Source organism: Heterodontus francisci, chromosome 8, assembly GCF_036365525.1.
Source record: "Heterodontus francisci isolate sHetFra1 chromosome 8, sHetFra1.hap1, whole genome shotgun sequence".
In the NCBI taxonomy this organism is placed as follows: Eukaryota; Metazoa; Chordata; class Chondrichthyes; order Heterodontiformes; family Heterodontidae; genus Heterodontus; species Heterodontus francisci.
Window position 1 is genome coordinate 95,128,308 of NC_090378.1, and position 25,652 is coordinate 95,153,959.

The window sequence follows — 25,652 nt, forward strand, 5'->3', positions numbered from 1 at the left end:
TCTCTTTCTCTCTCTCTCTCTTTCTCTCTCTCTCTCTTTCTCTCTCTCTCTCTTTCTTTCTCTCTCTCTCTCTTTCTTTCTCTCTCTCTCTCTTTCTCTCTCGTCTCTTTTTCTCTCTCTTTTTCTCTCTCTCTCTCTCTCTCTTTTTCTCTCTCCTTTTCCCCAACTTTCACTGCTGAAGACATATTGTCTTGCAGGAAAAGGTCCATTAGGTCTCAGTGCCATCTGGTGTCTCAGCAAGTGGTGACAGACTTTAACTGCATGGGCATCACCATTAAGTCCATTTCTGTTTATACCATAACACTTCAGAAGCTGCTGAATAGTGATTAGGAATGTAACAGTTTACTGCTACCCTAGCTAAGATCCACCAGCATTGCATGACTTAAAACTTGGACCCTCTGGTCTATGCACCAGTTGTGGAAGGCATCAAGCGTACCAGTAGACACCGCATGCTCCTTCTCCAAGGACACCTGGGCGCAAATGTAACCTCAGCAGATGGGCAGGCAATCAGGGCAGACAGACCTCCCGATGGCCCCTAGCCTGGATCTGTGAATTGCCATCTTGCCAGGCCAGGAGCAGACCGACGACGAGATCCTCCTCCCGGCCCACACCCTCTGCACCAGTGCAAAACAATCATGTGGGGGCTGAAGTGCTGCAAAACTTGAGGAGCAGCCCCTTTTAAATAGCCAGAGGGGCTGCAACCTCGCACACAGCCATTGAAACATGGAATACAGGCTCTTCAAGCTGCAGAAATTACAGGCCGCCTGGGAGTCCGTGAACCTACTTAAAAGTTGATTTTGTAAATGGATAGCTGCTCTGGTTCATTTTAAGATGTTTGTTTGCCCAAACTTGTCTCTAATTCACTCCTGAGGCTTCTCATTCATCTGCCTCATGGGCTTTTAAAATTATCTTTTTCTTTCCCCAAGCCATTGTACATGATGTATGGGTATCAGGTGTGATTATGTTGCATCTCAAAATTTCATGTGATTCTCATAAGTTTATAATTTTCACTTTTGCTTTAATAGACTCTTGAGCCGATTAGCTCCAGTAACTGAACCTGGCTGAAGTCCTGTTAAACTGAGGCCCTGTCTGCCATGTCTATATTAACAGTAGTTTTGACTAGTGCAGCAGTCTCTTATACTGCATTGGAGTGTTGGCCTAGATTATGTGCTCAAGTTCTGCAGTGAACTTGAACCCACAACCTTCTGATTTAAGAGGCGAGTTTTAACAGTGAATCACAGCTGACGCCTAAAGTGGGTTTAAACTTTACCATTTTGGGAAGGGACACCTTGAAATATCAACATGTTTCTATAATCCTGTGTCCTAAAACTTCGAAAGGCTTGTCAGTAACCCAGAGGTAAAGCATGCTGTACTGCAGTAAAGGCCCATTGCTGTCAGTGGGAATGTCATGTTTGAAATGTAGGTCTGTTGAAATACAGATACATGAGGAGAAATCTGAATTCCATGTTATGATTCTGCAAATTCCTTACAAACCTCAAGGCCAGTGAATCCCAATTTGAAAACTACTCCAGTATTGTAACAGTTAGTACACTTCTGGGATTTCAGTTAAATCCAAACTATTCTAAAATCTCTTATCTTGCAAGCTGTAAAGGTCCTAAATGAAATGTGATTTGAGTGTCTTCAGGCAGACCCAAAATCCAAACTAGTTGCATAGAATTTACAGCACAGAAGGAAGCCATTCAGCACAGCAGTCAATGCCAATATTCCACACGGGCCCGCTCCAACACTCTCTTTACTTCATCTCATCTATGGACATATCCTTCTATTCTTTTTCCCTCATATACTTGAATGCATTTAAGGGAAAGCTAGCAATGTTATCCATCCCAACCACTCATCACTGTGGTAGCTAGTTCCACATTCTAACTACTGAGTAAAGAATTCCTCATAGGATTTATCAGTGACTATTTCATATCTGAGCTCCCTCCCCAAAGTGGAAATGTCTCTGTCAGCCCTATCAAACCAAATCATCATTTAAAGACATTTGTCAGATCACCACTCTTTTTGTCTTTTATGACAATTGTACACATTTTGGCCTGGCAAAATCCTTTGTAAACCTCTTTTTTTTTTTGCACTTTTTCTCCAGTGCTTCTATATCCTTTCTGTAATACGGAGACCAGAACTCTGCACAATCTGTAATTCAGCAACGGAACCTTTTTTTTCCATAATCATGATGCATATCGTACTGGACTCTTCTGCATTGGGCCACTTACATTGGTGGCAGTTGTGATATTTCTGCCAGTGGCTGCATAAAGGGCTCAATGTTGGGAACACCCAATTTTAGTGGGTCCTATATGCTGCTAATAGATTAAGTGCCTCTGTACTTGGTAAACCGAGCTAGTTCCACTTTGATCCTGCCCTACATAGATATTCCTTTTCATATTACCTAAGTTCTGTTGTAAAATTGGCAAATATATTTATATTTTCACTTCATTTTGAAGTGCAGATTTTTAAAAAAACCTGTCATAACATTATATCAAAGTGGCCTTTTACTCGTGCCAGCTGCAAAAAACAAAATGCATGTCTAAGTGCTAGCCCAAGGGAGAGGGGAATGAAAATGGCCTCTCCGACCTCAATTTAAGAATAAAAACAGTAAGCTGGGAAGAGTGGTATATGGAGTTCACATGTCTATGAATGCTGCTGTGGGCACTAATTAAATGCAGAACTGCTGACAGTTTTGTTTCATGAAATTCTGGTCCTTGTAAAGCTGGACTAAATTCTGCTCAAATCCTATATTTACATTTTTAATCACACTTTTAAAAACACATTGCAGGTTTCACAGACTAGAAGGTGCCTGATGTATAGAAAATGTCAAATTGAGAAATGGCAAAATGGATAAAGTATTTACCAACATGGTTATTCAGCTATTTTATTGTTCAGAAACCTTTTTTAAAATGAGGCTTTATCTTGTGCTTTTAAATTTTAACAAATGTGTTAGCCATATTTTAGTACAATCATAGATACATTTAAAGGGAAGCCAGATAAGTACATGAGGGAGAAAGGAATAGAAGGATATGCTGATAGGGTTAGATAACATAAGGTGGGAGGAGGCTAGGTGTGGCACATAGATCAGTTGGCCCAAATGGCCTGTTTCTAAGCTGTGAATTCTATGTAATTATAAAATGAAAAATTATGTAAAAGCTTTTGTTTTGAGTACAGTAATGGAGGTATATTTAAAGATGTTTGACATGCCAAAGCACTACTATAAATGCAAGTATTATAACTTGAGCAATGAATTTCAAAAATTATTAATTTTTGAAAAGTATCTTTTGAAATGACTTTGAGGTATACTTTGTATCATGTCTGTCTAAGCTGTATAATCAAGGAGTAAAACTTCATTTAAAACCAACTGTATGAAGTAAATAGAACAGCAACAAACAGTATAATGTCATTTGAAAAAACATTAATTTGCAGATTAAACTGCTTCACTAAAAAGCAGCAGTCACACACAATTCTTGTATATGCTTAAAGCTGCAGCAGTTCCCAACATGCAGTTCTTGGCTTAAGACAAAGGCCTTAACTAATCCCCCTTTTTTACCGTTGCTTCATCCATCTTGGTGCATGCGTGCATGCCACATGTTTAAACTTGGGAGTCCTCCCTATTTAACCTATTATATTGTGATACACCACCAAGTGAACATTATTTTTTCAAAACAGACTAAAAAGTATGCAGACGTCATCATTCCAAGAGGAGCAGAAAACTTGGGTATGAAGCTTCTCATTGCTTTTAATTTTTGTACAATTCCTCTCCCTTCTTGAAGCAAACTAGCTGTTTAGTAGTTTACTGTTGGGTAAGATCAGTTATTGTGCTATGAACCTTTGTTTCTTGTATCTCCTAACAATTCAGCATTGCTTACCAGCTGGACTGTAGGTGATTCTTTCCTTGAACTTCTGAACTATTTAGTAATTTCTGTTATAGGAGAACCATGTTGGCGGGGTCTTGGAAGTGTTCAGGTCATGGACTATAATAGTAGCATGTGTTGAAACTAGGATAATAGGAGGACGTCTCATTCCCAAATTCCTATTGTGTATTCAACTGGTGGTCCAATAAATTTATTTTTAGGTTACGCTAGAGAGCTACTTCATGTCCCCACAGTTTATCTGCTCTGTAATCCATTGTCAGAAACCTGAAATGGCAGGTCTTGGATCATCGAATGAATATACTAATTTGCAATTGTATAAAACTCAAGATTTAAAAAAAAAAATGCATGGATCTGTAAAAGGCAGATCACGCTTGACTAACTGGATTTTTTTTGATGAAGTAACAAAAGTTTGAAGGGAAAGCAATGGATGTCTATAAAGATTTTAAGAAAACATTGGGCAAAGTACTACAAAAGTCTGGTGAACAAAATTGAGGCTCATGGAATAGAAGGATCAGTGTCCACTTTGATTTCATTAAAAAAAAAGTTGGCTAAGGACAGACAACAGTAAGTCGTAGTAAATTGTTTTCAGACTGGAGGATGGTAGATAATAGTGTTCCCCAAGGGTCAGTGCTAGGACCACTGCTTTTTTTTTTGATATCTATAAATGACTTGGATATTGGAATACAGAATAAAATTTCAAAATTTGCTTATGATACCAAACTTGGAGGTGTGACAGTGAAGATGGTACCAGTCGACTGCAACAGAACATAGGCTAGCAAAATGGGCAGACAAGTGGCAGATTGAATTTAATACAGAGAATTGTGAGGTGATGCATTTTGGCAGAAGGGATAGGGAGAGGTGATCTAGACTAAATGGCACAGTTCTGAAGTGTGTACAAGGACAGAGGGACCTGGGGCTTTTATGTGCATAGATCTTCGAAGGTGGCAGGGCTTTTAACAGTAGTTAGCAAAGCATATGGGATCTTGGACTTCGTAAGTAGAGATATTGAGTACAAAAGTGGGGAATTTATGCTGAATCTTTATAAAGCTCTGGTTATGCTACAACTGTAGTATTGCTTTCTGTTCTGTTCACCACATTTAGGAAGGATGTGAGGGTGCTGAGGAGATTTACCAGAATGGTTCCAGGGATGTGGGAATTTAGCTACAAGGTTAGGTTGGAGGAGCTGGGACTGTTCTCCTTGGAGCAAAGGAGATTGAGGGGAGAGTTGATAGAGCTCTACCTTATCTAAACCAGTCAATCTTGTAGACCAAGAAAAGCTGTTCCCGTTAGATGATACTACAAGGCTCCAGCGACCCGGGTTCAATTCTGGGTACTGCCTGTGTGGAGTTTGCAAGTTCTCCCTGTGTCTGCGTGGGTTTCCTCCCACGTGCCAAAGACTTGCTGGTTGATATGTTAATTGGCCATTATAAATTGCCCCTAGTATAGGTAGGTGGTAGGGGAATATAGGGACAGGTGGGGATGTGGTAGGAATATGGAATTAGTGTTTCTCTTTTCTTTTGGGCCTCCTTATCTCGAGAGACAATGGATACGCGCCTGGAGGTGGTCAGTGGTTTGTGAAGCAGCGCCTGGAGTGGCTATAAAGGCCAATTCTGGAGTGACAGGCTCTTCCACAGGTGCTGCAGAGAAATTTGTTTGTTGGGGCTGTTGCACAGTTGGCTCTCCCCTTGCGCCTCTGTCTTTTTTCCTGTAGTGTAGGATTAGTATAAATGGGTGGTTGATGGTCGGCACAGACTCGGTGGGCCGAAGGGCCTGTTTCAGTGCTGTATCTCTAAACTAAAGGACTAGGGGACACGGATTTAAGGTTCTGGGCGGGAGATGGGAGGAAAAACTACTTTTACAGTGCGAGTGGTAGTGACCCGGAACTTAAGCCTTCAAGGGTGGTGAAAGCGAAGACGAATGATTTCAAAAGGAAATTGGATGGGCATGTGAGGAAAATAAACTTGCAGGGCTTTGGGGTAGAGCAGGGGAATGGGACTGATTTGGATTTCTCTACAGAGAACCAGCATAGGCTCAACGGCCAAATGGCCTCCTGTAGTGTTGATGACACTCTACTACGCTCTGAAGTTGGCATGTGTGGTGCATGTATATTTTTCTGTTCTGCTGGCAGTCCGAGGGTTCTCTTAAATTTCAAATTGACTTTCTGTATCATCTCAAACCTGTATGTATCACATTTTTCCTGTCTTGGCTAAACTTAATGATGAGTTTTTCACAGGATATCTAACTTGGCCCCGTCATCAGCTTTGATAAATTGTCAACTTATCTTAAGTGGACAGTTGTTATAAATATTGTATATGTATTTTACACTGCTGGCTATAAACCAGCACTTCGTTTTAATTGGGGCCTGGATGCTCTTCTGCAGTGCAGATGGATTCTACTGCAACAATACGACTCTGCAGCTTTTCCGACCACCAGACCTTTTCAGCAGTGCAATAAGTCTGTATACAGGAATGGGTCATTTTAGCCGTCCGAGCTAGCTCCACCATTTAAAGACATTGTGACTGATCTGTAACCTAATTGCATATACCCACCTTTTACCCCATATCCCTTTAATACTTTTGGTGAACAATCTGTCAATCCTAGATTTAAAGTTAACCGTTGATCTAGCATCAATTGCCATTTGTGGAAGTGAGTTCCAAACTTCCACTACCCTTTTTTTTTTCCTGAGTAGAAGTGTTTCCTAATTTCGCTCCTGTAAGGTCTGGCTCTAATTTTTAGATTATGCACCACCCCCGCCTGTCCCAGGTCCTAGACTCTCCAACCAGCAGATATAGTTTCTCTCTCAACTACCATATTTGTTCCCATTAATGTCTTGCCGACTTCAATCAAATCACCCTTAACCTTCTAGACTCCAGGGAATACAACTTTAGCTGTGGGTGATTACTGTGGGTCTAAGACTAGTGGCTTAAATTTAAATAAAGCAATTACAAGGATATGAGGACAGAGTTAGCGAAAGTGAACTGGGAAAATAGGTTAAAAGGTATGACAGAAGAGAAGCAGTGGCAGACATTTAAGGAGATATTTCATAACTCCCAGCAAAGATGTACTCAATTGTGGAAAGAACGACTCTTCGAATGCATCATCTGTGGCTAACTAAGTTAAGGCAGGTATGCCTAACCTTTTCGCACGGGGTGGTGGGGGGGCACAATACAATTTTTGTCCTACATAAGGGGCCAGTGAGAGAATTTTTGAAAGATGAAGGCATTAAAAATGTCTTGCTATTAATCAAAACAAATGTGCATTTTGTGAAGAAGCTTTAAATGAAAAGACTAATTTATTGACTGACTTCTTCGCCACTATGTTGAACACTGATTTAGTGACATACTTGGCATTGTTTTTTCTTGCATTTGTATTCTATCTCTGCCCGCATACTTGATGTAGCGATGTGGAGTATTCTAGATAGATGTCCATCTGTCAGGAGTGATCCTGATCTCTGCCTGTCTGGATAAATGGGTCACTTTTGGGTTGGCAAGCCATTACTAGTGGAGTGCCCCAGGAATCCGTGCTGGGGCCTCAACTATTTACAATTTATATCAATTACTTAGATGAAGGGACTGAATGTATGTTTGCTAAATTTGCTGGTGACACAAAGGTGTCAAGAGGATATAACCTATCCAAATTTGTTTGTAGACTAAGTGAGTGGGCAAAAGTTTGGCAGATGGAGTATATTGTGGGAAAATGTGAACTTGTCCACTTTGGCAGGAAGAATAAAAAAAATCTATTTGAATAGAGAGAGACTGCAGAACTCTACAGTACAGAGGAATCTGGGTGTCCTGGTACATGTATCACAACGTTAGTAGGCAGGTACAGCAAGTGATTAGGAAGGCACATGGATTGTTGGCATTTTTTGCAAGGGGAATTGAGTATAAAACTAGAAGTTTTGCTACAGGGCCTTAGAGTGCATCTGGAGTACTGTGTTACAGTTTTATTTTCCTTACTTAAAGGATATGATTCCATTGGAAACAGTTCAGAGAAGGTTTACTCGACTGATTCCTGGGATGAAGCATTTATCTTCTGAGGAAAGGTTGAGCAGGTTGGGCCTGCATCCATTGGAGTTTAGAAGAATGAGGGGTGATCTTGTTGAAACATATTAGATCCTGAGGGGACTTGGCAGGGTGAATGCAAGAGTATGGGCTGGATTTTAAAGGCTCTCTGATGCTGGGAACAGTAACAGGGACAGGAATGAAGATGGCAACAAAGGAGGCCAAATACCGACTCCAATGCCAGCAGGCCCCGTATCAATCCCAACGGCGGTGAGGCCTCATGGCAGCTGCCCTGTTGCTTAGCGACGGGACCATGATTTCCATATTTAAACTTAATTTACCTACGGAATTGATGAAGGTCCTGTTGCCTCCTTATTCGCTGCACCAATCTTTATTCAGGTGGCCGGCAATGCCACACCTTTGAATCCCCATTCGGGGAAACAAGGCAATACACCAGTGAGGAGGGGGAAGGAGGTGATTTTCTCTGTGTGGGAGTCGGGGAGCAGGGTTAAAATGCTTCAGACTGGTTGGGGGAATGATGGGAAGTGGTAAAGGACAAAAGTTCCAAACTTTGGAGGGTGGGGGAAAAAGTCAAATATTATCACTAGGTAGTCCAGGGGATTGAAAGGGCAGGAATTACGTGGTATGCCATTGGGGGTTGGGAGAAGGCATGGAAATTTTTTTTTTTCGTTCATTTCTATCAATTTAACATTAATAGTGTCTTTAAAATTTCAAATGATCAATTAGGGCTGTAAGTCCTTTAAAACTGGCGCTGGATGCTGCTGCCGGGGATGGCTTGCCCACCCAATCCATGTCATTGGAGGGGGGCGGCCACCCTGCACATGGTAGTGAGCCACCATGTTTAGAATCGTGGCAGCTCCGCGACCTGGGCCCTGTGCGTGCGGGCTTCAAATTTTTCCGCCCACCGCCTATTTCAGCAACTGGCTTTTAAAATGCAGCCCGATGTTTTCCCCTTGAGGGCACCTTGAACTCGGGTACAGTTTAAAAATTAGGGGTCTCGCATTGAAGACTAAGATCAGGAAAATTTTGTTTTTCTCTGAGGGTAGTTAGTCTGTGGAATTCCCTTCCCCAGAGAGCAGTGGAGGCTGGGTCATTGAATTTATCCAAGCCTGAGTTAGACAGATTTCTGATCGACAAGGGAGTCGAAGATTATGGGGGGCAGACAGGAAAGTGGAAGTGGGGCCACAATCAGATCAGCCATGATCTTATTGAATGGCAGAGCAGGCTTGAGGAGCTGAATGACCTACTACTATTCCTAATTCTTGTGTTTTTGTGTTCTGTGTAGCTTGTAAAATCCTTCTCTGTAATTTAGCCCTTGGAGTCCAGGTAGCATTCTAGCAAATCTCCACTGCACTCCCTCTAAGGCCAATATATTGTTCCTAAGATGTGTCTGGAACTGCTTACAGTATAGCAGGTGAGGTCTAACCAGGGCTTTGAATACCTGTAGTGTAACTTACAGCCCCTTGTATTATAGTCCATTAGCCTTTTTCATTATTTTCTGTACCTGTCCATGACATTTTAATGATCTATGTACCTGGACTTCCACTGTTTCTCACTTTTCACCATTTAGAAAGTACTCTGTTCTGCCCTTTTATAGTTCCAAAGTGAATGATGTCACATTTGCCGACATTGGGCAAAACTGTGGCAAATAGATTTCAATCATTTGATCTATCAATATCTCTGTAATCTACACTGCTTACAATGCTGCCTGCCTTTGTGTCATCAGCAGATTTGGATATGTGGCTATCTGTTCTGTCATTCATAAATATGGTGAATCATTGAGGCCCCAGCACAGATTCTTGTTGGACACCAGTTGTCACATCCTGCCAATTAGAGCACCTGCCCATTATCCCTACTCCTGTCTCCTGCCACTCAGTCAATTTCCCAACCAGGTTGATAATTGCTTTCAATTCCATGAACTTCAACTTTAGCCAGCAGGCTCTTGTGAGGGACCTTATCAGGTGCCTTCAGGAAGTCCATATAAATAACATCCATAGACATTCCCCTGTTCACTGCTTCAAAAATTTCAATTAAATCCTTCAGGTATGACCTTTTTACAAATCTATGCTGGCTTCCTGATCAGCTGACAGCCATTCTTATTGATTATAGATGCCAGTAATTTCCTGACAACAAATGTTAGGTTATAATTCCCTGGTTTCCCTCACTCCTTTCTTTAAATAGTAGAGTGACATGTGTAATTTTCCAAATTGAAGGAACTGTTCCAAATTGAGAACTTTGTAGATGCACCATCTACAATCTTCCAATGTTCTTACTACTTCCTTTTAAAACCCTAGGATGGAAACCGTCTGGAAAGACTAAAACACGAAATCCGCTTCACTGACCTGCACTGGGTAGTTCAGTCCATAGCCCAACTGCAGCCACAAAAATGGTAGCTGGCAAACTGCTTACTTTGTTGGTTGCAGCACCATGGAAATGCTGCTTCTTGAGATTTGGAACAGAATTTTTGCCCCAGTTTATGGGGGCAAGAACAGAGGCGGGCAGGTATGTAATTTTGTGCCAGTTTGACAGCACCATCCTGCCCCGGAGCATTTTGCTGGAGGCTGGTTCAGGGGTGGGATGGCTATCCACTTGCAAGTGGCAGGTAGCTTGTTTTGATAATTTAAAGGCCAATTATTGGAGGTCAACTCATCAGGGGAGCACGTCAGCTACCTGGAGGCGGCCTCCTGGTGGCAGATTGGGAGGCCAATGCTCCAGGCAGATAGTGATGCCCCCAATGCCTACCAGGGCAGCAGCTGCAGGGTGCCCTGTGGAGGGGCTCCCCCTGTACCATGGTGGCCTGGCAGATGTGGTCATTTTTTTTTTTAAGTTGCTGAGAGGATGGAGGCACCCTCTCTCTCCCTTACCTGCAATGGTAGGCTGTAGCTTCTTGCATGCTGGAGGGCCTCCTGTTGGCACTCAGCTTCAAGAGCCTGCCCATCGTCCTTAATTGGACAGCGAGCATTCTTTCTGGCCAGTGACTGGCTAATTCAGGCAAAACCACTGTCAGGTGCCTGCTGCAGGCACAGTGCAGGATTGGGATCTGCATTTGACCCTGCCGTCATTCTGCCCTTTGTCTCTAGGCTGCTTCATTTTACCTTGCAGCAATGCTGGGAGTCTGATGCAGCAGTAGTTGTAGTTGATGGTGCCAGATAATTCTGACCTGATCTGATGCTTCAATTAATTAGTTAGCTGTCCTTTTTTTTAAAAAAAAAGCTTATCGAATAAAGTTAGCTATGATATTTGAATAATAAATTTGTAAATTTAGACAGTTTAAAGAACTGGCATACTTAACTTCTCCCTTCTGGCCCTGTCTGCCAACACCACTCCCACTCCCACCCATCCCTAATGTAATTCAGTCTAGTGATGTATGAGAAGGATGTTGAGAGACCCACCTAGACCACCACAGAAGGATATGATTCATTTTATATACAGTGAAGGTGGTGTGCTACATTCCCAGCTGCGGAACATCTCAACCACATTGCGCAAAAGAGGAATAATGAGTTTACCAATGTCTGTTTCGAGAATACGTTTTTAAAACTTAAGATTGATAAAACAGTCAAAAATATAGTTGTTGGAAGAGCTCAAAACTCCCAGTGACTTGCAGCAGCAGCTTAAATAATACACGTTGGGTGCCCTGCCTGATTTTTCAGGAACAGTGTTGCTATCCAAACCATTGCTGACATGTTTGTTCTGAATGCTGTACAGCAATACAAATGTACTCCTCCGTTGGAAGAATCCAATGCCCTTGTAACTCCCAAGTGAACCAGGGACCCCAGTTTTAAAATCTGTGAAATCGAAACTTTGCCTGAAGTCCATGCATCAGACCATGGGATGAATTTTCAGGCTGTGCTAGGGGTGGGAATGGAGGCAGGTAGGGCCCGAAAATACTGGCCCCAATTGGCGTGTCGGTGATGCCAGCAATGTTCACCAGGGCAGGACAGCGATCCCATCCACTTCCCAATTTAAGGCCGATTAAAGTTGGTGGGGGTTTGAAATTTTCACACGGTGCACAGGTTATTCACGCTGCCTGTTGCTGACCAGCTGAAGGGAGGTGGGTACAGAGTGGGGAGCCAGTCATGGCTGCCCCAGGGAATTGCCTTGGCCTCATCACAGAGAGAGAGCGCCTCCTTTGGAAAGGGGGTGCCCTTGGCGCTGCGCAGATGGTGGAGACAGCATGCAGACAGCGCTTGGGCATTGAACAGGATCATCAACATTTCCCACTCCCAACTCGACAGATCTCTCCCTTGGGACAACCAGCAGCCTCAATGATGGCAGCTGAGAGTCTAAATCAGTCTCCCACTTTATCCAACTGGACCCTAATTGGACAGGACCCATCTCCATATCAATTAAGGGCTCCCTCCACTCACCCCCCCCACCCTCCCAAATTAGTAACTTTTTAACCAGTTTCCCACTGAGGTGGGTTTGGGACCCAAAAACGGTCTCTCCTCCATGGGGAAATTTCAGCCCCATACCTTGCCCAATTATACCCCTCCTGATTGACTTCAATGGAATCTAAAATCAGGAGCGGTGCATAAACAGGTGGCCAATCCATTCTTGCCGATTTTACTTATTACTAAGTTAAAATTGCCCCATAGTCACTTTGCATTTGATGGAGATTGTGGCTACCTTTTGTACTGTGAGTAACCTTTGCATTTACCATTAATGATGTGCACTTTCCATTTACTGTCCTCTAGTCATTGGGCCAAACTGACTTTTATTGTATGTGAAGCAGATGTTAAACTAACTATGGAAGCTCGCATGAACTTTTGAAAGCATCTTGGCCTTTTATTTAAATTATGGACAGGGAGAAAATAGTGTTAAAATTAATAGTCTAACTGGTGGGTTCTCTGAGTTGAGCAAAAGCTGCAGATCTGAAAGTTCTACAGGTATTGTTACTTGGGGAAATAAGAATAGGGCACAGAGCAGGAATGTCATTCTGTAAATAATTTACCTCTATGACTGCAAGAAATATAAGGCCACCAATTGTTTAGCCCACTGTAGGTTTTTTGCAAGATGTCATATTGGAATACAAAGGTCTAGCTCTTAAAGTAGACTGTTTTCTCCACTGTGCATCTTTATAATATGGGCATATTAACTTTTGAGTTTTATTTAAAGTAATCAATGGATTAATAAAAAGAACTGAAGCCCACCTCAGTTTTAGACTTCTTGTGGGGTTGGTGGGGGGTGGGGGTGTGGGTGGAGGTGTGGTGGTGGTGGTAATAAGAAGGACAGAATAACTCACTAGCCTGAGCTATAGTGTTGATTCTGATTAGATAGCAATTCTGCAATTTATGGAGTATTAATGCTGTTTCTTGGGCAAAAATGCTTCCTAATAGACCAGCATGTTAGATGCTATGTAGGAGGAAGTGATCTCTGAATCTTTACCTGTCTTGGGCTGAGTATTCTGCCTCTTTGATTAGGCTATTCTCCTGGTTGCTGATGCTACTTTTCCACAGACCTTGCAATATTAGCTTTAGTTAGGGCAAGAATCGTGCCTCTGCCACCCTATCGCAGTGCATGATTATGCTATAATGTGAACTGAATAATTTAGCCAGTGATCCTCCTCCACACAGTTGTATCGATAGCATTCCCTGAAGGATTAACTTATCTCTATCCTATTGCATGCCTGGAATAGTAAAACAGAATACAAGTACTTTTTTAACCCCTGTCATTGCAAATTATAAAACAATCTGTTTAAAAGTTGAATGGTGGAGGGAAATTCTGGCAGAAATATATATCATTAGTCGTCTGGAAGTACAGAACTTGAGTATTGCTAGAAATAGAGACATGTTGTCTAAGCTTTTCGTCTTGCACTCATCAGGACACCAACAAGAATATCTATGTGAGGGGAAACAACAATCTTTACACTGTATGAGAAGAGAGTGCTGATTGGTTGGCAAATGAACTCTGGTAGAGGCATTGCCATGGAGAATGCACCAATTTATGGTGACATGACAGTTACCTGCCAAGCTTTGTTTGAAATTTAAACCAGGCAGCTTGACTCTGGTCAAGGCATTGCCCTGAGGAATGAACCAGCAAAGGCACAACAAGGCACTCACTTATTTTGTTTAGCTGAAACAGGCGCAATGTTTGTGTCTTTCTGTCTGCAAAGAACAGGGCCCTGTGTATTAATATATGTAACTTCCAGTATGTGCAAATGCGCCACACTGTGAGCCCTACTGATAATCTTAAATTGGTTGTCAGTGTAATTTTTAGCACAGAGGATTATTTAGCAAATGTTGTCCAATCATGCAATCCAACCTAATGTTGGACACTGTTTTGAGTTCTGCAAGCACGGGCTGGTTGGGTACGGCCTGTACCTTGCTCATTGTGAACAGTGGAAACGTGTTGTTTGATACGATCCGTCAGTCTTTGGGATGTACGGCCTATATACCTGGCTTCACACTGGCATTGAAATTCATATATCACATTACTCATTTGTGTGATAGGCAGGACATCTTTTTGGCTTGACGGTGAAGCTAGCTGTTTCACACTGCTATTATGCAGTAGCAACACATGTGGTGTTTGCCTCTAACAGGATGCTGCCGTCAAGCCAAAAAGACGTCCTGCCTAACACAAATGAGTAATGTACTCGACCACAATCTGTAATCTCATGGCCTGGCATATTCCCCACTCTATCATCACCATCAAGCCGGGGGACCAATCTTGGTTCAATGAAGAGTGCAGGAGGGTATGGCAGGAGCAGCAGCAGGCATACTGCCCAATCAGTCCACTCTCAATCATCAGTAAAGTGATGGAAGGTGTCGTCGACAGTGCTATCAAGTGGCACTTGCTTAGCAATATCCTGATTAGTGATGATCAGTTTGGGTTCTGCCAGGGCCACTCTGCTCCTGACCTCATTACAGCCTTGGTTCAAACATGGACAAAAGGGCTGAACTCGAGAGGTGAGGTGAGAGTGACTGCCCTTGACATCAAGGCAGCATTTGACCGAGTATGGCATCAAGGAGCCCTTGTAAAACTCAAGTCCATGGGAATCGGGGAAAACCCTCCGCTGGTTGGAGTCACAGCTAGCGCAAAAGAAAATGGTTGTGGTTGTTGGAGGTCAATCATCTCAGCTCCAGGACATCACTGCAGGAGTTCCTCAGGGTAGTGTCCTAGGCCCAACAATCTTCTGCTTCATCAATGACCTTCCTTCAATCATAAGGTCAGAAGTGGGGATGTTCGCTGATGATTGCACTGAAGTAGTCCGTGGAGAAATGCAGCAAGACCTGGACAATATCCAGGATTGAGCTGATAAGTGGCAAGTAATATTCGCGCCACGCAAGTGCCAGGCAATGACCATCGCCAACCAGAGAGAATCTAACCATCTCCCCATGACATTCAATGGCATTAAGATCCATGAATCCCCCACTATCAACATCCTGGGAGTTACCATTGACCAGAAACTGAACTGAAATAGCCATATAAATACTGTGGCTACAACAGCAGGTCAGAGACAAGGAATCCTGTCTAACTCACCACCTGACTCCCCAAAACCGGTCCATCTACAAGGCACAAGACAGGAGTGTGATGGAATACTCTCCACATGCCTGGTTGGGTGCAGCGCCAGCTACACTCAAGAAGCTCGACACCATCTAGAACAAAGCAGCCCGCTTGATAGGCACCCCATCCACAAACATTCACTCCCTCCATGACCGACACACAGTGGTAGCACTGCACCATCTGCAAGATGCACTGCAGCAACACGCCAAGGCACATTAGACAGACAGTACCTTCCAAACTCGCGACCTCTACCACCTAGAAGGACAAGGCCAGCAGATGTATGCGAACACCACCACCTGCAAGTTCCCTTGCAAGCCACACGCCATCCTGACTTTGAACGATATCACTGTTCCTTCACTGCCGCTGTGTCAAAATTCTGGAACTCCCTTCCTAACAGCACTGTAGGTGTACCTACCCCACATGGACTGCAGTAGTTCAAGAAGGGCAATTGGGAATGGACAATAAATTCTGGCCTGGCCAGCAACACCCACATCCCATGAATGAATAAAAAAAATTGCGCATACTGGAAGCTACAGATATTCATACATGGGGTCCTGTTCTTTGCAGGCAGAACATGTACAAACATTGCGCCTGTTTCAGCTAAATAAAACAAGTGACAGCATCCACTGGTTCATTGGTCAAGGCATTGCCCTGAGGAATCAGTCAAGCTGCCTGGTTTAAATGTCAAACGAAGCTTGGCAGTTAACTGTCAGTTACCGTAAACTAGTGCATTCTCCATGGCAATGCTTCTACCAGTCAGAGTTCACCTGCCAACCAATCAGCACTCTCTTTTCTCATACAGTATAAAATTGTTGTTTTCCCTTACATTGATATTCTTGTGGATCGTCCTGATGAGTGCAAGACAAAAAACCTTGATAACATGTCTCTATTTTCAGCAATATATATCGTTAGTCATCCAATCCTAAAAGGTGTGTAGTGATATGTAAGTATTTAATTCCAGTTTGTTTAAAAAAAATTCTTCTAATTCTTCCTTCTAGTTGCCATAAACTTGATAGTGCAGCATATCCAAGACCTTCTCAATGGTGGGCTGAGCAAGCGTCAGAGCAGTTGTTTGAACGGCTACACTGCTTCGTACAAGAGAGACACTTCGGATTCCAGCAGCAGACCCCACTGACCAAAGGCTGAGCAGTAGAAAACCTCTACTGGAGTTTAGCATTGACTTTACTATTTACTGTTTCTGGGAAGGGGCAACCAGCCAAGGTCTTAGATTTGTTCAAAGCAAAATTATGGCTTCATTTTGTCTGGCGACAATACAGAATTTTTTCTGAAGCATTTAATTTTGCCAAGCAAGTTTTTTGTCTATTGCATTGACTTTAAAAAAAAAAGTGACATGCTGCCTTTTGACCAGTAAGTTCTTATTGTATGTTTGTGCTCCAGCATCTCTGGCAAAGAAATACAATCCAACAATGGAATACAGTTGCATTTTGGTTTGGAAATGTAAGCAATGAAGGCAAACCTTGTCCTGCTTTGATGGTCCTTTTGGAGAATAACTTTGGTTTGAGAAAGAAATTGGGAGCAAAGTGTTCACTGTTGAAAATTATGATGGAGAAATCTGGGTATTAATGCCTGTGCAGCAATATTTAAGAGACATGCTGTTACTAAACTTCATTACACTGAATGGCTTTACCTTCTAACCCATGATGTGCGGGTGCAGTGGTGGTCATTGCCCCATGATATTTATACCTGTAGATTGATTATTTTTTATTTTGCCTGAATGCAAAATGCATTTGTGGTGCCTAATGGGGGGTGGTGAATGGGAAATGAAACTCTGCAGTGGGTTAGGATTGTACTGGGTACAGCACTTGAAAATGTTACACTAAAATAACTCTTCTGAAAAGTTACTATTGCGGTGTTGAACTTGTTTGACTAAAATGGATGGTTTTGTAAAACCGACAATTTCCAGATCACTGGTACTCTTTATTAATCTTCCATTCATTTTGAATAGGGAGCTAAACTAAGAATAAAAATATGAATTGGCTATGTATTTCTGGCATTTTATCAATAAAAAAATCACAGGATACTTGTAAAGGAGGAAGACCAAACCAGCCATATTAATTCAACTATCTAGAAAGATCCTACAGTTTCTTCTCTCCTCACACCTCCCTCCCCCATTTGCAACACCCAGTTTTTTTTTTATTGATTCTGGGATTTTGTGCCTCTGCTACTTTCTAAAAGTCCATTTTATGCACACACAGAAAAATGACCACCACAATGAATTTCCTGATGGTCTTTAAATTTGCCTTTTTAATAGTTTGAACCTCTCACCCTCTTGTTTTTTAAATTAAAAATTAATACAAGTTTGTCCTTTTCTCCATTCCTTTAACTATCTGGCCACTTCCTTTCCATTTTTCAGTAGGTTAATGTTTCAGGTGCAGATCTTTACATTGGAATTGGAAAATGAGTGAGCTGTTTTTTAATGGAGTCATGCAAAGAGGGATGTAACAAATTCTCTCTTGGTTTCTCCTGTGACTCCCCACAGTTCATTTTCATTGAGCTCAATACTTTCTGTTCTTCTTTCTGATAAAGGGTTGTACCTAAACCACAATTTTTTCCTTTTACAAATGCTAATGGACTTTTCTGCATATTTCCAGCATTCTGTGTCCAGATTTGAAGTTTTTATTCCTTGTATGGTTTTCTAAACACAAAGTTCTGTTCATTTCGAGGTTATGCCCTGTTCTTAATCAACTGACTGACCTTTGATTTTCTGGAGCAGTGCAAGTTCAACCTATGTTTTTTTTTAAACTGTTTCATAAACATGAAAAATTCTGGGATAAACCAACACTAAACTAAGCTTTTTGAGTTTCAGTTTCACTGCCAAGACACCTATTGGGCCTCTTTAGTGTTAAGTTGCCTTTTTTTTTGATGAAGCACTGGGTGCAAGAATTTAGGAGGTAACAATAAATACTAGTAATGCCAAGCCATATATAGTATTTTCAGGTTATTAAGTTGAAAAGCAAATAGCAACTGCGTGACCGTTGGTTGTAGACACAACTAACTAACTAATGGTGGCTAAAGTAAGGTCTACACATGGAAAATGGCAGGATTATAAATGTTAGAATATTATATATCTCCTGTCTACAGGAAATATATAGTGATATGGGATAATATCATTCATGTATTGGGTCATGTGTGTTTCTCTAACCCTCTGCTCCTAGGTACCAATATAAACATCAGTATTTAATTACATTGTGTTCAGTTAATAATTTTGTTTTACCAGTTCCCTTTTAATAGTTGTGTGTGTAGAGGGTTTTTTTTTTGGAAGAGGAAGAAAGACTAAATGCTGACTAACTTAAAGTTTTGCATAGATTGCCTGGTCCTGACTAAAATAGTTGAATTTGGCTTTTCTGTCTGAAAGACAAATTCCTACAAGATTATGTTTTGGTCAACTTCTGAAATGTTACATATCTTCCTGTGTACACAGGAAGGTGAGTTTTACTGGCTTCCACAGAAATGGGGAGTTAAACTTGAAGTAAAAAGATAATCCATTGACCTACTGTTCTGTTTGACCAAAATGGTCCTTGATTCGTAATGGTGCAGGTAACCTTTGTTTTGTTAGTGAAAGACTTGATTTGAATTTATTTTCTTAAGTTTGTTTACTCTACTTCCCTTTTTTTCCCCACTGTCTCCAGCGCTATGTATTGTATGTCAGTCCACTACCATAGAAAATCAGGGAATAAAGGGACTCTGGACTTGCTATACCAGAATAAAATAAGAATTTTCTATGGGGTATTGTGATGCTTTGTAGTTTTTAATTTCAAAGAAACTGTCTGCATTTTGTCCGTGAGAAGCTTGATTTGAAGAACCTCATCTGTTAAAGAAAAGAATAGACAAAGGAGTCATCAGATAAAGTATATACAAGCTTTGCAATTTTTTTTCCATTCCTGACTTTTGGAAAATAAACTTGAACAACTTCACACTATAACAATTTTTAGTATGTAGTCCATTACTGCTCCTTTCTCTTCACCAGCACATTCTGATAACCGCAACACTATGATGACCATGCTAAATATTGTGAATGCATACAAGACATGGCCATATAAAGTTATCATTGGAGTGAAGCCAGACTGGCAGAATTCAATGTGATGCATTCTTTCTTCTTCAGCTTTGTTGATTGTCAGAGCAAATGCAGATCTTGCAGGAAATTGATGACTTTTTCAAGCTGAGAAGCATCCAAATTGAGATGGAATTCGAGATACACAAGATGAAAATATGCCACTGCCTGTAACAATCACAGCATCAATACTATTGCCGAAATCTTTCTGCAGGATTTAGATTACAGAACAGCACTAACTTCAGCATAAAGTGGCATGGAAAGATTCCAGATGATGATGTGTTTAAGAAATTCTAGTAACAGCTTGAGTGTGATCTGTGACACAAGCCAGAACTAGGATAGACTTATTACATTCTGGAAATAGTTCCAGGGCATTTTTGTTAATTATATCAACGTTATCATACTTGAGAGTGAGAATACATTTTTCCACTGCATGTTCTTGCATTTCTAATCACTAAGAAAATCTGAGCAAGCGCTCATAAACAGGTTATCAAAAATCTTATTCCCACATCACTCCAGCAGGCAGATGGAAAGATTTGCAAGTTCAGAGAAAGTCCCTTTTCTGCTTTCACTAATCTGCAATGGAAAATCTACAAATCTGAACTCATTTGCATCAACCCCCCCCTAAGTTGTTGAATATTAATAAGCTTCATGATGTGTATGGTGCAACAGATGGGACTGTTACAAAGCTGAAGGAATTATCTGTGCACATGTTCCTGACAGCAACTGACATACAGAAAAATTACTTATGTTGTCCGACAGGGGGGTCTGTGGAATTTTTATAACATGGAAAGACTGCCTCAGAAACTAAAAGGTTGAGAACTCCTAACACAGAACACACTACAGACCAGCGTAGAGGCAGGAACCTAACAAATATGTTGACAATTTTTCCTTTATTGGCCAAGGTATAGAATACAAAAGCAGGGATGTAATGCTGGAACTGTATAAAATGCTGGTTAGGCTACAGCTGGAGTATTGCGTACAGTTCTGGTCATCACATTACAGGAAGAACATAATTGCTCTGGAGAGAGTACAGAGGGGATTTACAAGAATGTTGTCAGGGCTTGAAAATTGCAGCTATGAGGAAAGATTGGATAGAACATAGAACAGTACAGGCCCTTCGGCCCACGATGCTGTGCCGAACCTTTAACCTACTCTAAGATCAAACTAACTACTTACCCTTCATTCTACTATCATCCATGTATCCAAGAGTCACTTAAATGACCCTAATGTATCTGCTTCTACTGGCAGCGCATTCCACGCACCCACCACTCTCTGTGTAAAGAACCTACCTCTGACATCTCCCCGAAACCTTCCTCCAATCACCTTAAAATTATGCCCCCTGGCGATAGCCCTTTCCGCCCTGGGAAAAAGTCTCTGACTATCCACTCTATCTATGCCTCTCATCATCTTGTACCCCTCTATCAAGTCACCTCTCATCCTTCTTCGCTCCAATGAGAAAAGCCCTAGCTCCCTCAATCTTTCTTCGTAGGACAGGCCCTCCAGTCCAGGCAGCATCCTGGTAAATCTCCTCTGCACCCTCTCTAAAGCTTCCACATCCTTCCTATAATGAGGCGACCAGAACTGAACACAATATTCCAAGTGTGGTCGAACCAGGGCCTTATAGAGCTGCAGCATAACCTCACGGCTCTTAAACTCAACCCCCCTGTTAATGAAAGCCAACACACCATACGCCTTCTTAACCCTATCAACTTGGGTGGCAACTTTGAGCGATCTATGGACATGGACCCCAAGATCCCTCTGTTCCTCCACACTACCAAGAATCCTGTCGTTAAGCCTGTATTCCGCATTCAAATTCGACCTTCCAAAATGAATCACTTCACACTTTTCCAGGTTGAACTCCATCTGCCACTTCTCAGCCCAGCTCTGCATCCTGTCAATGTCCCGTTGCAACCTACAACAGCCTTCCACACTATCCACAACTCCAGCAACCTTCGTGTCATCGGCAAACTTGCTAACCCAGCCTTCCACTTCCTCATCCAAGTCATTTATAAAAATCACAAAGAGCAGAGGTCCCAGAACATCTCCTTGTGGAACACCACTGGTCACCGAGCTCCATGCTGAATACTTTCCATCTACTACCACCCTCTGACTTCTATGGGCCAGCCAATTTTGTATCCAGACAGCCAACTTTCCCTGAATCCCATGCCTCCTTACTTTCTGAATGAGCCTACCACGGGGAACCTTATCAAACGCCTTGCTAAAATCCATATACATCACATCCACTGCTCTTCCTTCATCAATGTGTTTTGTCACATCTTCAAAGAATTCAATAAGGCTTGTGAGGCATGACCTGCCCCTCACAAAGCCATGCTGACTGTCTCTAATCAAACCATGCTTTTCCAAATAATCATAAATCCTGTCTCTCAGAATCCTCTCCAATAGTTTGCCCACTACCGACGTAAGACTGACTGGTCTATAATTCCCAGAGTTATCCCTATTCCCTTTCTTGAACAAGGGAACAACATTTGCCACCCTCCAATCATCCGGTACTACTCCAGTGGACAGTGAAGACGCAAAGATCATCGCCAAAGGCGCAGCAATCTCTTCCCTCACTTCCCGTAATATCCTTGGGTATATCCCGTCTGGCCCCGGGGACTTATCTGTCCTCATATCATTCAAAATTTCCAGCACATCCTCCCTCTTAACCTCAACCTGTTGGAGCATATCAGCCTGTTCCACGCTGTCCTCACAAACGACCAGGTCCCTCTCACTAGTGAATACTGAAGCAAAGTATTTATTTAGGACCTCCCCGACCTCCTCCGACTCCAGGCACAAGTTCCCTCCACTATCCCTGATCGGCCCTACCCTCACTCTGGCCATCCTCTTGTTCCTCACATAAGTGTAGAACGCATTGGGATTTTCCTTAATCCTACCCGCCAAGACTTTTTCATGTCCCCTTCTAGCTCTCCTAAGTCCATTCTTCAGTTCCTTCCTGGCTACCTTGCAACCCTCTAGAGCCCTGTCTGATCCTTGCTTCCTCAACCTTAAGTAAGCTTCCTTCTTCCTCTTGACTAGCTGTTCCACATCTCATGTCATCCAAGGTTCCTTCACCCTACCATCCCTTCCCTGCCTCATCGGGACAAACCTATCCAGCAGTCACAGCAAGTGCTCCCTTAACAACCTCCACATTTCTGTCGTGCATTTCCCTGAGAACATCTGTTCCCAATTTATGCTCCCCAGTTCCTGCCTAATAGCATTGTAATTCCCCCTCCCCCAATTAAATATTTTCCCATCCCGTCTGCTCCTGTCCCTCTCCATGACTATAGTAAAGGTCAGGGAGTTGTGATCACTATCACCGAAATGCTCTCCCACTGAGAGATCTGCCACCTGGCCTGGTTCGTTGCCAAGCACCGAGTCCAATATAGTCTCCCCTCTAGTCGGCCTATCTACATATTGAGTCAGAAAACCTTCCTGGACACACCTGACAAAAACTGCTCCATCCAAACTATTTGCACTAAGGAGGTTCCAATCAATATTAGGGAAGTTGAAGTCACCCATGACAACAACCCTGTTACTTCTGCACCTTTCCAAAATCTGCCTCCCAATCTGTTCCTCCATGTCTTTGTTGCTATTGGGGGGTCTATAGAAAACTCCCAACAAAGTGACTGCTCCTTTCCTGTTTCTGACTTCCACCCATAATGACTCAGTAGACAAATCCTCCTCGACGACCTCCCTTTCTGCAGCTGTGATACTATCCCTGATTAACAATGCCACTCCCCCACCTCTTTTACCTCCCTCCCTATTCCTTTTGAAACATCTAAACCCCGGAACATCCAACATCCATTCCTGCCCCTGTGATATCCACATCTCCGTAATGGCCACAACATCGTAGCTCCAAGTACTGATCCATGCTCTAAGTTCATCACGCTTATTCCTGACACTTCTTGCGTTAAAATAGACACACTTCAACCCATCATACTGGCTGCAACTTTGCCCTGTCAACTGTCTAACCTTCCTCACAGACTCTCTGCACTCGGTATCTGCCTGTTCAACAGCTACCCCATCCACTGATCCGTGGCTCCGGTTCCCATCCCCCTGCCAAACTAGTTTAAACCCTCCCGAAGAGCTCTCGCAAACCTCCCGCCCAGGATAGGCTAGGGTTGTTTTCCTTAGAACAGAGGAGGCTGAGGGGTGACTTAGTTGAGGTGTACAAAATTATGAGAGGCCTAGATAGAGTATACAGGAAGGACCTGTTTCCCCTAGCGGAGAGGTCAATTACCAGGGGGCACAGATTTAAGGTGGTTGGTAGAAGGATTAGAAGGGACATGAGGAAAAACCTTTACACCCAGAGGTTGGTGGGTGTCTGGAATTCACTGCCCGGATCAGTGGTGGAGGCAGAAACCCTCAACTTAATTTAAAAGGTACCTGGACCTGCATCTGTAGTGCTGTAACCTGCAAGGCTACGGACCAGGTGCTGGAGGGTGTGATTAGATTGGATGGCTAGTTTTTTCGGCCAGCACAGACACAATGGACTGAATGGCCTCTTTCTGTGCCATAACCTTTCTTTGGTTCTATGGTTTTTCTCATGAAAGTTGGCGAAAACACATTACTCAAGAATCATGACGTGGATAGGAAGAGTGCAGTAGGTTTAAGACATTTAATATGATTAATGTATAGATAGTGGTCTTTGCACTAGCACAGTTTGACAAGTTGGTCCTGTTACTTCACAAAACTGCATTTCATAGCATACACCACCAGTGTTGCAGTGTCATCCAAGATTTCTGTCCGTATCAACCAAGATTTGTATCCCATTTAATGTGACCGAGTAGCAAAAATGGCTTCAGTCTAATCCAGCATCCTTATCAAGCCTGGCTCCTTTTCCAAATACACTTTTATGCATAAGATTGATCCTTGTGTCAGGTTTTCCAACACTGCGCAAATTGAGATGCACAGAATCCAAGAAAAAGTTTAATTCAGAGTAATAAGGGGGCAGAGCTTCCAGTCATAGAGCATCTTATCATGGCTTTCAGAAATATCCCAAAGTGCTTCATTTTATATTAATTAATTTCTTAACAGTACAGTAACTTATGTAGGTGAATCTGGAAGCTAAGCACTGTCTCATTCGCACTGAGATGACTGACTAGTTTTTGGTGGCATTGGCTGAGAAAAGAATGTTGACCAAGACAACTGGGAGAGCTCCCTCCTCCTTTTCTAACAGTGACACAAGGATCTTTAACATCCACCTGAACTCCATGCCATAATTTAGTTCTATTGCAGTGGTAAGGGTTAACTGGCAGAGTATGTGGGAGTTTTGGCAATGACGTGAATGTATTTCAGTCAACCACAACTGGATTCCCCATCAGAAGAAAGATATCCAAAATGGAGAAGTAGAGGATTTTTAAACCAAAGAAACTGTTAGCAAAAAATATTTTAAAAAATTCATTCCTGTGGTGGGAAAACAATGAGAAGTTGTGTCAGAACTCAACCTTCCTTAATTTATAAACCCTTTCAGTTTATTCTGTCATGCAAATGTTTTGGCAAACTTTTGGCTAGTTGTACTTTCAACATGACTAGTTACTTTCAGACCCATTGGCTTTAGTTCCATCTGTAAGCACACGCAGCTTTGTGTGGACGCAAGACTACTGACATTTAACATCAGTACTTCATTGTGTTCGTCATTACAATTCATGCTACACATAGTGCTGCAGTACAAAATAGCCCACTTAATATTTTTGAAAAAGTGTGTCCAGACCCCTTATCTTGGATCAGCCTATACTGTGTTAACGATCTGTATACACACCAAAAACATCACATGTTCAGTTTCTATTTCTGGTTATGCCAAATGCTGAAGCGAGCCAGGGTTGTGATGAAGGCACTACAATTGGCCTCAGTATCCTTTATCAAGGGACTGTGGAGGAGGGGAGTTGGGAACAAAGCAAAAAAACCCTTTCCAGCTCCTGTTCACTATACGTAACCCTCCCTTCCCCTTCTGTGAGTGTGTATGTAGAGACGCCAGCTAAAGATTGCAGTCTATAAGTGAGGATGGCCATTCATTATCCAATAGCCTGCCAATGCTTGCTGGCCAAGTTTGGACAAGTAGAATTAGCTCTTGAGGTCACCATTTCTGGGGATATAGAATTTTATCCTAGAGTAAATTTCTGTCTTTGAGAGAGCAATAAAATTTGGGGTAAAAGAAGGGAATTCCTTTGT

At 42.3% G+C, this 25,652-nt stretch overlaps 1 protein-coding gene across 9 annotated transcripts in view; it reads left to right on the forward strand.

The window, feature by feature from the left end:
• uck2a (uridine-cytidine kinase 2a) overlaps positions 1-25,652 on the forward strand; it is a 115,557-nt gene that overhangs the window by 31,350 nt on the left and 58,555 nt on the right. For 6 of the 9 annotated variants that reach the window (XR_010975562.1, XR_010975561.1, XM_068037773.1 and 3 more), the window contains one exon: positions 3,676-3,724. The exons of 1 other annotated variant lie outside the window; for it this stretch is intronic. Coding sequence is in view for 6 of the 8 variants with exons in the window: in XM_068037773.1 (XP_067893874.1) it covers positions 3,676-3,724 (49 nt within the window). In the remaining 2 variants the exon portion in view is untranslated. Of the gene's footprint in view, positions 1-3,675; positions 3,725-10,197; positions 10,267-16,404; positions 18,339-25,652 lie in introns of those variants that run through there. 2 more of the 9 variants (XM_068037767.1, XM_068037772.1) reach the window with 2 other exon arrangements.